Source organism: Erithacus rubecula (assembly GCF_903797595.1).
Source record: "Erithacus rubecula genome assembly, chromosome: 6".
Classification (NCBI taxonomy): domain Eukaryota; kingdom Metazoa; phylum Chordata; class Aves; order Passeriformes; family Muscicapidae; genus Erithacus; species Erithacus rubecula.
The window spans coordinates 17,586,228-17,602,157 of record NC_136688.1 but is presented as its reverse complement, the minus strand read 5'-3'; the positions used below and the strand labels follow the sequence as shown (position 1 = coordinate 17,602,157).

The window sequence follows — 15,930 nt, the reverse complement described above, 5'->3', positions numbered from 1 at the left end:
CTACAGGGAATAGGACAGCACTCAGCAAGAACAACTCAACACCTGCTGCATTTCCCTGCAGCCAGGCTCAGGAAACTCTTTTCCTTTTTGCTGTGCAGAGAGAACTTAGCATAATGAATACTTGAGATCAGCCTATTTAGGGTAGGCTTCCCAAAAAGAGATGGAATAACTAGGCATTAATCTTATCCATTTCACTTCTCTAGGGGAAAAAAATAAACTCCTCTTCTAAATGGGTAAAACATCTGCTACAAACGGCAACAGAAGATCATAAGACTGTTGGTGTCATTGATCATTTTCTAATTTGCATTGTACATTCCTTTCTACAATAGCTGGGTAATTTGTATGGAATTACAAGTTGTAATTATTTATAAAATTGGGTAGATGTGAGAAACAGCTTTTGGAATGGCTTAATATGTACTGGTGAGACCATGAACTCCATAGCCATGAACCTCTTGCAAATGATAAAAGAAGCAGAAAGTTTTAAAAGGGAGCTCTAGAGGAATTTTATATAGATGCAGACAGATGCCCAGTGAGAAAAGTGTGCAAGACTAAAGGGTCAAAATTTATGTACTGCCTGATACACAGCTACTGAAACTCTTACTGCATTCTGAAATTTCACTAAATGTGAGAAGAAAACAAACTATATGGCTGAACTCAGAGAATTAAACCAGAGATGAATTAAAGAGATTAAAAATGGGGCAGCAAATAAAATGATGCTGCTTGAGAAAGGGAGTGGGAACACCCCAATGGACAAACATGTGTTTAATTTAATTTAGTTTAATTTAATGTAGAGATTTTATTTAATTTAGAAAAGGGATGGAGAGACCAGCACAAAGTAACCTGAATGGGAATGATGAAGACTGGTTTACCAGAAGACATTTTCAAAGACAAATATTTAGTATATTTATACACAATTGTAAATATCACACAGGAAAGGTCCATCACAGGGGTAAGGTAGTATTTAGTGGAGTTGCACAGACTGTAAGATAGAATTAGGATATTCTAAACAATCTCCCTGATGGACATGTAACAAACTGAAGAAACATTTATCCAAGAGAAGTCAGCGAGGCTTTTTGTGTGCATGTGAAACTCAACAAAAAGAAAGTGAAAAAGTATCCTGGCAGAATTATCCCAGTTCAAAACTTCCTTCTTTTTATTTTAAAAAGAAATTTGGAAGGTTTTTTAAAAAACCCTTTGAAAGTTTTAACTCCAAAATCATCAATGTCTGGCTTTTTTGTTTGTTTGTTTGTTTTGTTAGGATGGTGGATTTACAGCAATAATCTGAAAGCTTTTTCTGACAGATTAGAGACTCCTCCAACATTTATCTTTGGTAGACACACATCAGCTGTAAATTGGCTTAAAACATACAGACACACATGCCAGTTTTGCCTGCATCTACTGTATTTCTGAATTCCAGCTAACCTTGGGAGGCACACAGGATCAAATCCTGCAGTGTGCACGTCTGCCAAAGGAAACCAAACTGATCTCACTTGGCTAATGAATGCCTAAATCCAAAAAAAGAGAGGCAGCTGAACGTCTGGAGCAGCTTAAGCCACACAGTATCCAGTGTGACCAGAGCAAATGTAAGAAATGTGCAAACCACCACCTCTTATACATTACACTTGTTTTCTGTACTCTCCAAATAAATGCATCAAGTACTCTCTACTTCACAGTGCTACAAAGATGCAAATAAAGATTGATCCTGTAAAATGATGAACTTCAGGAGACGCAGTTGCAACTAACAGCATCTGTAATTAATTATTCTAAATTCTTATCCCTTGGACTAAAATTTTGTTAGCAATATAAAAGGGACATAAAGCTTTAGGTCAAAATAATCTCTCTTTATCTCTTTGGTCTAAATAAAGCCACAGAAAAGCTTAAATGAATAACAAAATATAGCAAAAGACATACAGTGCAATGTTCTTAAGTACAGCTTTGCACTACATCAACAATGATCATTATTTTCAGCAGGGGAAGAGCTAAACCCTAGAAATGTGGTTTTAAGCAAAAATACATAAATTGCAGTTTGTGCTCAGCTCTACATATTGCACATCAAAGTTGGTGCAGAGCTGCACAGCCTCGAGACTGAGTTTAAGCAGATCTGCTGTTATGACAGCAATAATTTTGGACTTACATTTCTAGGTCTCTGAATTGTCAGTGTAATTAAACTCACACAAATTAGTTTGGAAAGGAATTTTCCAGAAAGCTATCCAGGGGAATGTGTGGCTGATCATTTGTAGTTGGGTCACTAAATGTGTGGATCACACAAATACCTAACAATTCAGTAGTCTGCCATCATAAAATTCTAAAAATGTCATTATTGTAACACAAGTTCATGGGTTTTTTAGGAATTAATAATCCCTAAATCTGTCATAGTAGCACCTCTGCTTAAGCAATCAGAGCTTTTCGTGACAAATTTTGTGGCCTGCACAAAGATTATGGGTAACTCTAAGGAAAGCATAATTAGAAAATTCTTTCCCCTCTACAAGGAGTGTTCAAATCCCATTGAAATGGGAGCTATTGACAAATGCAGTGATCAAGATTTAGTGGCAAAACCAGTTTGTATGTACAAGGGCTAAATTAACCTATTGCTCCTCATCAGCACAAATGGCACTTGGGACAGGAATCCAGGTGTAAGACAGACTGTGTGCTATCCAGGCATCCTAATTTTCCAAGGTCATTACTCTTCAGGCTGGTACAATGATGGATATTTTGTTCACTGTGTGGCTGCAGAGAACACTGATTTCTGATTCACTTAGCATGTTTCTCTAACTTGTAGAATTCCCTCACAAATGGGCTTGCAATTACTTTTTATATATGAGTATTTTTGTATATGAGTAAAAACATTTGTTCCTGTTGAATACATAGGGATGTAGTTGGCACCAGTCTATTTAACAGTGTCAACACTTTGTTATAGTTTCAGGGTATAAGGGCAGACCATAAACAAACATTTGGTAAAATCCTAAAACCAAAATGGAAACGGAAATCCCACAAGCTCCTACTTTCCCCACTGGATGCAGAGGCCAAGAAGGGCTGGAAGGCACCTTCCTCTTGCCTTTTTCTCACAGACTGAAACATTTCTGCTCCCCACAGTGTCCAGGAGGGAGCTTTGGTCACAGGGACTGCAGGAAACTCCTCATGTTTGGCTTCTCAAGTCAAAGTGCTGCTACACTGTCTGGAAAACACAAAGTGATCTCAGCAGAGCAGGGCTCTTTCATATCTGAACATTATTTAACATGACTGTGTTCCAGCCTGATCAAAGCCCAGTTTTATCCTGAGGAAAATCTTTGTAGTCGTCCTTTTCTCTAGTTCTGAAGAGTAAATTGTAACTTAAACACCTGAAATCCCAAAAATGCATTTCAGGAAAATGTTGTATGTGGTTATAATCAATTGAAATCTTTACTTTTATTTAAATTGATTTATCTTAACTATAGTTTTAAGTCATTATCAAGTGTACAGGTAGTTAATTTACTTTGAACACTATTTGCTCTTTTCTACAATTTGTTTCAAAATTTAGCAATCTGTTTAAAACAGAAAAAAACAGATCCTTTTCCAAGGAAAAAAAACTCCTCCAATATGACAGGAAAGTTTCTGAGAGCCTCTTTGTTTAGAGGGAATTAAACAGCAGAGCATTTTAGAATTCAAGCAACAGGAAATAATTGTTTTTTCTTCTTCAATCTTGTTCCTGACTTTTCAAGAGAGAAAATCTTTAGTCTAAAATACATATCAGCACTGTATTTTTTTCAACTCTTGAAAGAGCACTTTGGTTCTCAAAACCCAAAGGAACCTGGGCCTCACATGTGTTCATTCATTTGACCTCAAGACAGGAAATATGATTTGCACTTGTCCTCTATCCTACAAAACCCTGCACTAGCAGGACACATTGAATACTATAAGGAAAAGAAAATTGTAAAAAATAGGGAAAGTAACAGCTCATAGTGAGGAAAATATAAAGAAAAAACATACTGGAAGTTATTTCACCCACTCAAATGTCTTTCATGTCTTTAAAACTTGTAAATGTTTTTTGCATTTATCCAGATAAATCTAGATGTGCTTAGGGTCTTGGTGAAACTCTGCAGTTTGTTATGCTCCAGGATCAGGAAGCAATTTAAGGTATATAAGTTTTAAAATACCTTTTTAAAGGAATCAAACTACTTCCTGCAATAGGTTTTGTTTTTAAACTCAGTTCTGAATTCAAGCTATTGGAACCCTCTCCACAGAAATCCTCAGCTCTCACATTCCAAGGAGGTCTGGGAGGCCACATTCATGCCTCGTTGGCTTTTTGTTTCTTTGTGCTTTTCTCTGTCCTGAGCTTGAAAGGAGACATTAAAAAGTAAAGTACTGATTCATAAAATGCTTAAATTCTACTGCCAGACCATAATTGCAGTTTCCCTGTCTTCAATATCCATCCCATTTCCAGAGTTTTTAATTTTTTTAGTGTCAACTATCTCTATCTCCATCAGGTACTAAAATCTGGCTGTCTGTCAGTGTGAAAAATCTCATACTTATGACCTGTAAAACACTTTATGCCTAATGGCCATCACTATGCCCACAATATTCATCATGTGTTCTGTTTCAGCCTCTATTAGTCAATTTTAAAGAACATAATTAAGAACATTGTAAGACCTTGATGGCTCATCCTCAAGATGTGCAATCCAAAGCAACAGAAATGAAAATTTTATTTTTAATTTATATTAATTTTTCTACTCCAAAATTAATGAAAATTCACTATGATAGATGACCTGGACTTTTGTTAGAACCCTTATCTTGGTAAGCAGCTTTTTTGTCTTAATTCCTCTTTTAATGGTCAGTGTCTCTATCAAGACTTTCCACTTTCATGATTTTGTTGATGCTTTTTGGTTTACTGGGTTTTTCTTTTTTTACACATTGAAGGAATTCTTCAGCTCATTCCTCCTCTACAATATTTGCTTTATCATGTATCATGGGGTGATATTGCATGATCTTGAGTGATTGTTTTCAACTGCCCATATGACAAGCATTGTTTTTCCTTGAATATCTCTGAGAGGTCCATCTGACTCTCCTTTATGAATGTATTACATACTTGATGTGTTCAGACTTTGCAATTTACCCTCATAAAGCCCTTCTGTGATACAGAAATATTATTGACATTTTACAATGGAACAGAAAACGAGTCAGCTTATTAAGGTATCTAAATGCTTAAGGATGTCTCTTGGGATTTTCAAGGTTGCTCTGACATATAACTCTTAATGAACTAATTGAAGATTTTTCACTAAATGCCTAATTTGCATTTTTAGTTTTCTGAAGAGCTTTAAAATCTGACTCACTCGTGTCACCCCTGAAATCCAGTGGACCAGTGTGTTAAACCCAGATCTCATTAGACCTTAAACTCATGCTCAAAGCACGTGGAGCACCCCCCACAACAGGGGAAAAACACTGAAATACACTGAAAAACTGTAAAATAAAGATGTGCACCACAAGCATGCAGTCTCCTCCTGGCCTGAGTCCCACAGCCAAGTGCATCAGGTGCCAGGCAAGAGAGGAGGGATCTCCAGGGATGTGGGGCTGAGGGCACTGGGAGGCTGAGCTTGGACACAAACACAGGCTCAGCAGCCCCTCAGCTAGGGCTGGGTTTCTCTAACAATTCCTGGCAGAGCACAGAACCAACATCCACCCATGGCTTCAGCCAAAGGTGCTGCAGCATTGTCTACACCCGCCCTGCCACCGGGTTTCGTTACGTGGCCACTTCATTTCAGCAACACTTTCCAAAGCATGTCCTCAGCATCAATTCCTGTACATCACCTAGTCAGGGACCTCATCAGACACCTAATCACGCACTTTTCTCCACTCAGACTCTGTGTATCTGTTCAGATCTCCGTTTTGGGCGGCCTGAGAGCCAGGTACTCAGATAAAGCACATCACCTCCTCCCCCGAGGGGCAGGAAGCTGCAGCAAGGACAGCTGCATCCCTTGCCCAGTTCTGATAAGGAGACGCTGTCCTTCAGCACCACTTCTGTCCACATCCCTGTCTAGGCCTCTAGTGGCTGCAAAGGGAATGGATGTGGATATGGATAAAAGCTGCCAGGGCTTTTTAAGGCCATTCTGCCCAGTTTGGTCAGTGTGTTTACTGCCCTTTCTCAGTGAGTTGTGTTGCTTCATTCTGGAAGGCATGTGCTCTTACAGCCCACGGCACCACAACTAAGGACCAGCTAAACAAGCCATCCTGGGACAATAAACACATTTTAATCAAAGAAATGCGAGATTAGGTAAATTTACAAATCCCTGGCATGACCACCTCACTGAAGTATTTCCCAGGTCAGGGTTTCTGGGTAACATGTTGCCTGCTAGACCCTCTGAGACTGGCTGCAGCTGCAAAAAAATAAAAGCGTTCAGCTTGAGGCCAATGGGAAGATGCTGCCTGCAGCATAATTGCTCGGTGTTGTTACACATTGGCTGGTGAAGGTTAGGGACTGCTGCTCTGTGTAATTGAGCAGGTTTGCAACAACACTGGAAGGCTGTTGTGTAATAACAGTTCAAGCAAAACAGGTAGAAATAAACACACTTTTTTTTTTTTTTTTTTTTTTTCATTTTTAGGCAGAGGTGATCAATTTTTACTGAGCACACCACGTTTTAAAATCACTCCCAAACAGATGTCAGGTACTCTTTTTGCCCGAGGCTGATGAAAAAAAAAAAAAAAAAAAAAAAAAAAAAGCAGGTAGCTTCTGAAAGAAATCCGAAAAGCTGTTATCCAAGTGGCAGAGGTTAAAGTCTCCATATACATTTCAAGTAGTTTTGTATCCACAGCGAGCACTGATTTAAGCAGACAGCTTCAGAACCATGACCTGATACACAAATACGTGACTGATCCTTTAGTAAATGAAAATTACAGAAAATCACAGGTGTCTGTCATAAAAATTACTGCTTATATGAACAAAGTAATTAAATCTGCCTATATGAACCAAACAATTCAATTTGCCTACTTTTAAAGAATCCCTATCAAACATTGCATGAATCACTCCAATTTGAATATTTTAAGTAGTGAAAAGCCAGAATGGCTGCAAATAGCTTTGGATACAAGCAAATTGAATGATGGAAAATTCCTTATTCATTTATTGTGACAGCACATCTTTTCCCTCCATTGAATCTTTATTTACTTAGTTTTTACTTGTTTTCTCCAGGCCTTCAGCATATCCAAGGATTTGTCAGGAAGCTGCACTCTGAGTGTTACTTCAGGCTACCAAATTACAGGAAAGTATTTAAGAACAGCGTGTCATTAGATTGCCCTATGCTAAAAGGACTGATTTATCCCAGAGAATAATGAAGCAATGAACACTCTGCTGTAACAGCGCTGCAAACGTTTATCAACTTCTGTCTTAGCTCACTACATTTCTCCTCATACTGAGCAAAATCAACTCGATGATGTAAAAACAAATGCAATAAGCTCCTACTCCAAACTGCCCAGAGGCAGACCCCTCAGTCTTTCCACGTTTTTGTGCACAAGGAGCTCAGCTTCCTGATGAGAAAGCATCCCTAAGTTAAAGTTTTTAAGCAGGAGTGCTGTGCCACGATGCGGAAACCACACACAGAAACCAACCCAGCGTACATCCTGTCCGACCTACAGCCCGCACATCTGCTGCAGACACGCGAGGGACGGTGTTTTTTCAGCGGCATACGGAGCCGGGGAGTTGGGTTAAACCGCGTTCCGGTTAAAACGGGCTGAACCCCGAGGGCCGGGGGAGCAGCGGGGGAGCCCCGGTTCGCCCCGGCCCTGCAGGAGCGGCTCCGGCCGGGGCGGCTCAGCCGGGCAGAGGCCGCGCAAAGTTGCGCCCGCCGCGGGCTCGGGCTCCGCATCTCCGCCAGCGCTAGAACCGAGCCTGGCAGCACCACCACCCAACCCGGAGCATCCCCCCGCTGCCCGCAGGCCGCTCCCCGCCCGCCCGGGCATGCTCGCCCTCCGCCCGCAGCCGGGCCCGCGGAGAGGCCGCCGGTGCCCGCGCCGCCCCCGAGGGCAGCGGCCGTACCTGAGTCGTTGAGGCGGGGCCGCGCTCTGTCCCGCAGGTAGTAGATGAAATCCCGGCAGTTCTCGTTCTCCACCGCCCCGACGGAGCACAGCTCGGCCAGCAGCTGCAGCGCTTTCTGGCAGATCTCGTCCTCCCTGTCGCCGGGCATCGCCCCGCAGCATCCTCGGGAGCGGAGCGGAGCCCTGCGCTCAGGCGCCGCGCCGCTGCCCGCCGCCCGCCTGCGGCCGCCGCGCCGCCGCCCGCATCCTCCTCAGCCGTGCCGGGCCGTGCCGGGCCGGGCCGGGGCCGCACCGGGGTCCCACCAGTTGAACGCGAGGCCCGGGAGCGCCGGCGCCGCGGCCGCCCAGCCGCGCTGGCGCAGCGCTGCCGGCGGAGCGGAGCGGGCGGGGGCCGCCGCGCCCCTCTCCGCCCCGGGGGCAGGGACTGCCCCGCCGCCCCGGCACACGCCCGGCAACTTCAGAGGCGGAGCAGCGGCTGGCGGAGCGCGGGGGCCGAGGGACAGCGCCCCGACCGCCGCCTCCCCATGGCGGGCAGGCCCGGCCCGCAGCGCCTTGTGCCTCGGGAGCGATCCCGGCCCCTCTGGGGAACGATCCCGCCCAGGAGCGAGCCCGGCTCCTCCGGGGAGCGATCCCGCTCAGCAGCGATCCCGCTCGCTGTGCCGCTTGGCTGCTCCTCGCTATCCGGAACGCGCGCCCTCGCAGTCGGGAGGGGAAAATGTTGGAGGCGCAGCCCGGTCTGGGTTGGGCGCATTGGTGTCGGCGGGTTAAAAGGAGTTAAAAGCGCGGCTGGGAAAGCTCAGCCGTAGCTGGAGGGGAGGGCAGGAGCCTTCCCGGAGGAGGTGGGGGCTGAGGAGATGTCTGCCATTAGGCATGTTTATCCTGCCGAGTAGGAGATCCGTAAGGTGCTGCTTCGCTTTCTGGGCTTGTAGGCTGGGAGGATGGGTGGGTGTCATGAGGGGTGAAACTGAGAACTGGCTGCTCCATTTAACTTCATTTTTTTTCCCCCTCTCTCTCTCTCCCTTTTATAATAGTTTAGGTAAATATCAAAGGCCGCGGTGAGCTCAGAAAGTTCAGGCCGGAGTGGATGTTCAGCCTCCTGTTTAAAGACTGCTGATAACCGTTCTAGAAATAGCATCGTCTTCTAGTAGCTTTCTTTTTCTTCTTGAAGCAAAAAGTATATCATCGGAATGAGATGCATTTTGGGAAAGGAGAGGGTATTAATAAGAAAAGTTGTTTACTTGCCTCCGAGTGCTTTGGAGACATTGTTTATGTCTGAAAGGCATTCCCCCCTCCATCACCCCTTTTAATAGAAAAGTGATGTCTATAAAACACGATTGTATAAGCCAGGCATAATTCCACCAGCAATCAGGCAACTCACTCAGCTGCCTTGTCGTTGTTAAGCATTAATAATAGATAATAAAGTACTGTGTGGCTGTTGCAGTTGTTGCCACTGTAATCATATTTTTGAGGGACAGAGATTTTGATGAAATCAGTGTGTGTTTTCACATCTAGTAGTGTGAAACTCTCTACTGGCCTCAATAAATGCTGCACAAATATTCATCTTGGTGCTGGAAAAACCAATGTCATTTGTTTGTTTCTCCAAGCATGCAGGGAGAAAGACAATTTGTAAGAGGTGCTGTCAGTTTCTCTGTTTGCTGTCTGTTTCTCTGAAACTAGGGATCAGGAATCAGCAGTCCTGCTGCACTGAAGAAGGGACAAATTTTAAAGAACTTGGTACAGCTAGAGGTACCAGAATGTCCTTTAGGGAAAAGCAGGAGGGCTGTCAAATTATTCACATGTAGGTAAACTCTCTAGAGGCAGAAACTTGCTAATTTGTAACACAAAATCAAGTCCAGGCCAATGCTGGTGTTATGTCCAAGAGGAGGGAGGACAGAGCTGTCAAAGGCAACTGACAGAGATGTGTAAAATACAAGGTCCAGTGGTCATGTGTGACAAGATTTTGAATTACTGTATACAATGTGACCATCATTTTTTGCATTATTTTACATATTATTTGGCTATAGTTTGGTAGTTTGGCTGTGACCAGGACAGCTGTGCTGTTCTATAGCTTGACCTCAGTCCAGGACAGACAAATACATCAGCTGCAAAGTGATACTAATGCATTTACCAGAATGTGGCTTTTTATCCTGTGGGACCACAAGCTCATGGCTAGCTTGGGATTTGGGCTTGCTGCAGAGTGAGCTCTGGACAGCCTGGTGATGAAGTGGTAATTTCTTTATCCTTCTCCTATGACTAAAATCTTGCTTCATTTTTTTTTTTTTTTTTTTTTTAATAGCAGCAATTTGAAGGTGCTGAGATGTTTGTAATACAGGTGTTTGGAGATGGAAATTTTTCAGTCTGATGGAGGAGAGAAACTATTTGGACATTGCTGCTTGTAAACAAAAGCATCTATTCTCCAAAGCTCTGAGCTCTAAGTGCACTGTGTGAGCCAATGCCCATGTCTCTGGAGATAACAGCAGTAAATGTAATCAGCTGTGTCTCAAAGCAAGTGCAACATTTCCTTCCTGATCTTCCTTGTGAGAGCTGGGTTATATCTGCCATTTTGTTATCATTGATTGCATGTTTGTCTTCTTGCAGGCACTCCTAGTTTACTCCTGTGTCAGCTGCAGATTTCCCCAATCAAGGGGACCATGTTACCATATGAGATCCCTAATGAATGCTGCACTAATTAACTTTGATCCTAGAAAGTAATTGAATGATGCAGTGGGATGCTCTTATTAACCTTATCCTGAGAGCTACAATCCATACTGACCACAGTAAGTCTGCTTTGTTTTCTGTTTAGCTCAGAGCTGCCCTTACACAATACAGTGTGCTCAGAAGTTAGGAAAAATATCCCCTGCTACACACTCAGAATAAGTTTAACTGTTTGACCTACAACAGTTCTGTCATCATCAATTGACACATTCATCTTTCTTTCCTTGAAATGAAGCTTTTCCCCAGTGTTCTGGCAGCAACACAAAGGATTGCTGGCCATGAAGTCACCTTCATGAAAAAAAATGCATTTCTGGAAGCAAGTAAGGCAGCTTGCATCAGAATTTTTTGTTATGGCTATGCTGCAACCAGAACTTATCAAGTATTTGTGTTGAGTGTTTATAATTGCTGGAATTATATTTGGCCATTTGGGCACAGCTCATCATGGGAGTACCTTTTTCATTAAAAAAAGGGAAGAAGGGAAGCCAGGGGTATTTCAGGAAATGAAGAAAACACAGACTGATTAAGTCACTGATGGAACACAAGCAGCAAAATTTATTGTTCACTCCAAGAAATCAAAGTTTGTGAATCTGTAGTTAAAAAGGAGGATGAAATGACTGGAAACAAGAACATTGCTGTGGTTAGAGGAGCCCATTTCACCAAAAGCAGTCACCTGTAGTCCAAGCTGGAGGAAGAAATACCATTGTAGGCTCAAGGATTGATGCATCTACCAAAAATCTGTTATTGGCTGTGCCAGACATTCTGCCTCACTCTCCCTCTTATATACAGCTACCTTCTATTCTTAATGGATACATCTGCTGCTGCTGCTGAAAAGTAGAAAATGCTTGGGTAAACATAGAAGAAATGGAAATCTGAGTGACTACAATTGGGGTTTTTTTTAAGATGATGATTTTCTGAGCAGTGTCATTCTTGAAATGAGTTAGTTCTTCACAGGTTTTAGGAAAGCTTTTAAGGGGAAGTTAGTTAGAAAATATGTGTCCATTTGGGCTTTCCCTCATCACTGACTTCTAGAGGTCATACGGAAACAAATTAGTGTTAACTAAAGGGAAGGTGGTATCATCACTATGATGATGTTAACATGAAAAAAAATAGCTGTGTTTGAGTACATTGGAGTAATTTGAAGATTTTGAGATCAGAATTACATGCTCTGATGAAAGAAGGGATAGTAGTGTATTTTCATCATGGTTTTTATAAAATCTTAGTGCTTTTTATTTGTACTCACGTGTCATTTATTGACATCTCACATTTTAAAACGTGATGCATGAAACAAGTGTTAAATGCCAGGATAGTACTGATCTTTGTACTTCCCTCTACAGGAGGCTTGTGAGCTGTTCCCATGTCAGAATGAGTAAAATGTCATTTGGGGGTTTTCTGAGTGATGGCAGGGAGCTTCCTCACAGCAGCTCCTGAAGGAAGAGCAAAGTGTCCCTCCTGAGCAGAGGAAAAGTGTGTCAAAGCTCTGAGATGCCATCAGTTGTCACCAGAAGCTGTGCTGTACCAGAGGATCAGGAGTGTGCATCTGACAGCCAATGTCCTGGTACAACTGGGACTCAGCTGCATTTTGCAGAGTGAGCTGAAGGGATGTGGATAATGAATGAGTTGTCTGAATGAAGGTTATGAGCACAAACAAGACTGCAGCTCATCGGTGGGATTTTTTGTTCCTTTTTTTTTCCCTTATTGTTCAGTTGTTCTTATCCCCAGGTTGCCATTGGACAAAACTTTGCTGCCTGAGGAGAAGTTGCAAGCTTTGAGTAGAAGATCCTGCCCAGAAGACTGTAAACAGCTTACAAAAAACTAGAATACAAGCTCTTTGGTATGATGACAACTTTCATGACCTCTTTATAACAAATTACCACTACTTTTTGCTTGATTTTTATACCATTCACATTGTTAATAGAGAGTACTTTGGGTGCTGTAGCTTGTCACATGCAATTTTAATCTAGCTTAAGAAAGCTTCCTTAAAACTTGAGAAAGAGAGAGGAAAACACATCTCTTCTGATTTGCCTTCTAATTTGACAATCTCTTCCTTGACAGCTTTTGCAAACTCTACTGGGAGAAAAAAAAAAAAGGAGTGTACTGAATAATTCAGCCTTGAGAGTGAATTGAGCTTGAGGAGAATTGTTGAATTCCCAAGTCTGTGGTTTGTGGTTTTTGTTATTGACTGCTCACATGGATTTAAAGTCCTGCTCTGCAGTCAGTGGTTTTTATCTCCCCTCTGGATTCTGCAATTTTGTCTGGCTTTCCATCCCTGTGCACCAGCTCTGTGTTCTTGCCAATAAACACAAAAGAACCATTGAAGAGCCTTCCTTGCTTCCAATGGGAGCCATAGATAGCCTGCTACACTAACAAATCAGAATTTAACTTTGGACCTGAATGGTGAAGGTAGCCCAGTGAAAGTTGATGGAGTCATCATGCTGAGTATGAGGCACTCTTCCTACTCCTCATGTGCTGGAATATCCAAATTCTTAAGGAAGATGAAAGTTTGATATCAGAAAAGAGCCTCTTGAAAATGGGGTGTCTTAACTCACCCTGAAATTTGTTATTTATATGAACATGCTAATGGGAGCCAGACAATAAAATAGGAGCTAATCCTGTGTTTTATGCTTTGGCAGCCAGTAAGTAAAAAAAAACCCAGGTTAGTGTAATTTGATAATTTGTAAATGCATAAAATACAGAGCCCATTTCCTGCAGGCTGGACTGATGATGCAATACCTGTCACTGAAAATAGTGTGCCCAGAAAAATACTACAATTGCAACAGTCTAGCCAGTATTCAGGACTCTATATAAAACCTGAACCATGCTCATCACTTCTTAAAGCCACTGAATAAAGTAAATATTATTACCTCTAAAACATCTTTTTCCCCGAGTTCAAAAAGCAGAATCATCTGGAAAAAAATAGTCTGAAAATTGTTATCACACTGTCCAGTAGAACTTTTATATAATTAACTCTTATTGACAATCTCACTGAGTGGTATAGTTCATATGAGTAAATATCTGAGCTCAGTCATAATGTGGACTGCAGGAAAGCTCTGCTGATGTATTTCCACTCAGCTGCCTGCAGCTACACATTAACATTCCCTAACCAAAAAAAAAGAAGTAAAAATATTGGGTGTTGTTTTGATCAATTTGTGAGAGAATGCTAAGGAAGTAACTTTCAGTGAGGAGAATACAGTCTCTTATCCTTGGACTTTAGGAGATAACAGAACCTTAACCTAAAAAAGGGAAAAAAACCAAATCAAACAAAAACCCAAACAAAATTCTGAGGAAAAACCCCTCATTTTTGATTCATGGTTAATTAATGCTTTGTAACTTACAGATATCACTAGTCATGAACTTCTTTGAAAGATAGCTAAATCTAGAAAACTTTTAAAATTAAGTGACAGGTCAGATGGGCTCTGCTTGCAAGTAAAATGGTCCTCTTGTGGATGGATGAAAGTTTTTATTCCTTTTAGATCCATCTTTCATTCTGATTAATATATAATCAAATAAACTAGAATCCATCCAGAAGACAGTATTGGTTAAAAATAGCCAAGAGTATGATTTCTGTGAGGTATTTTTGAGGTAGGAAATGTACAAATGGTGTCTGTGCTGGGCTCAAGGCAGAGGTTGGGTGTGAAATCCCTTTTGACATGAGCAGGAATTCAAATTGGAGTTGAAGCACATGCATGCAGGCAGTTGCAAACAACAGAATACTTCTGGTTCTAGTTAAAGGGAACAACCCTGGAAAGGTGGTGTGTTTTGCACCACTTAATTAGTGGTTTGTCTGGAGTTTTTTTTTCTGTCTTTACTCAGAGCTAGGAGTGAAAAATACTAGAAGGAATCTGATTTTCTCATGTTCAGGCTTGGTAGTTTATTAAATCTTATTAAAAGTACAGAATGTTCATCAACACTTCTAGTTACCAGCTAAAAGTAAGCAAAATGGAAGATTAATCCAGCTAACTGCAAGGTCTCTTAAAGCTAAACAGTCCATTGTAGAAATAACACCTCTATTATTTATACTTTTAACCCAATAATTAAATTCCTGTGACCCTCGGTGCAGCACTGACTGTCCAACCAAAAACTACTGCCTGAAATTATGAAGAAGAAGGAAGATGACTGAGACACCACCCAAAATCCTTCATCTTGTCTCATAAGTAAACTGGGGATAGATTGTTTTAGAGATGCTAAACTGCATGGGACAGGGAGATTTTTATGGGATCTTGGGCATCTCCCTTCCCGATAGACAAACAGCTCCTTTCCCCCACTGCAGTTGAAACATTGAGGGAATAAATGAGCTGTGCTCTTTGTGAGATACTTTTGAGGGAGAAGCAGGTAAGCTGTTTCTTTGGCAGAGGCATAATTTAAACTTATGACTGAGGTCCCTTGTGTAAATGAGTTTTTTTCAAGACTTCCTGGCAGCACAATATTAACACTTCCATCAGCAGAATAGTGTTTTTTAGAAATGTATCTCTTTGTGAAGCTGAGGCAAAAGACTGCAGTTTGCTCTCCTTGTTGTAATAATTATAATCTATACCTTAGAAGAGTTTTTTTTCTTCCACCCTGTGATCATCTCCCCAAACAGCTAGGAGCTATTTTTCCCTCTCTGAGGATGTTCTGATGAAGCTGATGCTGTGTGGTAGGTCCTGGCCACCTGCTTTACTTGGTCATGTGAATGTTTTCCTGAGTCATACTCCCAAAATACATTGTTGCCTAAATCTAGGGAAAACTGACAATCGGTAGCAGTTGGACTTTCATATTACAGCAGAATTTATGTTAAAAATAAATTCTCACGAATGATGACTGTCTGGAAAACATGAGTTGCTTGCTAAGAAACTAGGTAAGCACCTAGTTCTCCATGTGACAAGGGTTTCTTTTGCCATTAGTTACTCTAGGAACTAAAGTCCACACAGGAAATTGAGATTCATGTTCTATACTTTTCTGGTTAAATATTGAAGCTGTCAGAGAAATGTTCTCCAGCCTGTGTCAGCTGCTGTTAGCTTTCAGAGCCATGTTTATTCTTCTTTAGGCACTGAGATTTTCAGTTCTTTTCAGCACAGTAACATCTCTGCAGCCAGAAGAGTTAAAACTTAAGCAAGGCAGAGGGAATATCTGTAAGTTAAGTTGTTCTGTGAGCCAGAACCTGAGGAAAAAAAAATATTTCCTGTGATGAAATGCCTCCTGCCTCACCTTTTGTAATGTGATGTACACAAGGTGCTGTTA

General features: G+C 41.8%; 1 protein-coding gene across 2 annotated transcripts in view; it reads right to left on the bottom strand.

Annotated features, from left to right (window-relative positions):
- The window catches only part of LOC306803448 (synaptotagmin-9-like), a 64,063-nt gene extending 55,777 nt beyond the window's left edge, over positions 1-8,286 (bottom strand). For both annotated transcript variants that reach the window (XM_079308854.1, XM_079308855.1), the window contains exon 1: positions 8,000-8,286. In XM_079308854.1, coding sequence (XP_079164980.1) covers positions 8,000-8,147 — 148 coding nt within the window. In that variant the 5' untranslated portion in view covers positions 8,148-8,286. The remainder of the gene's footprint in view (positions 1-7,999) is intronic.
- Between the last annotated feature and the right edge of the window lie 7,644 nt (positions 8,287-15,930).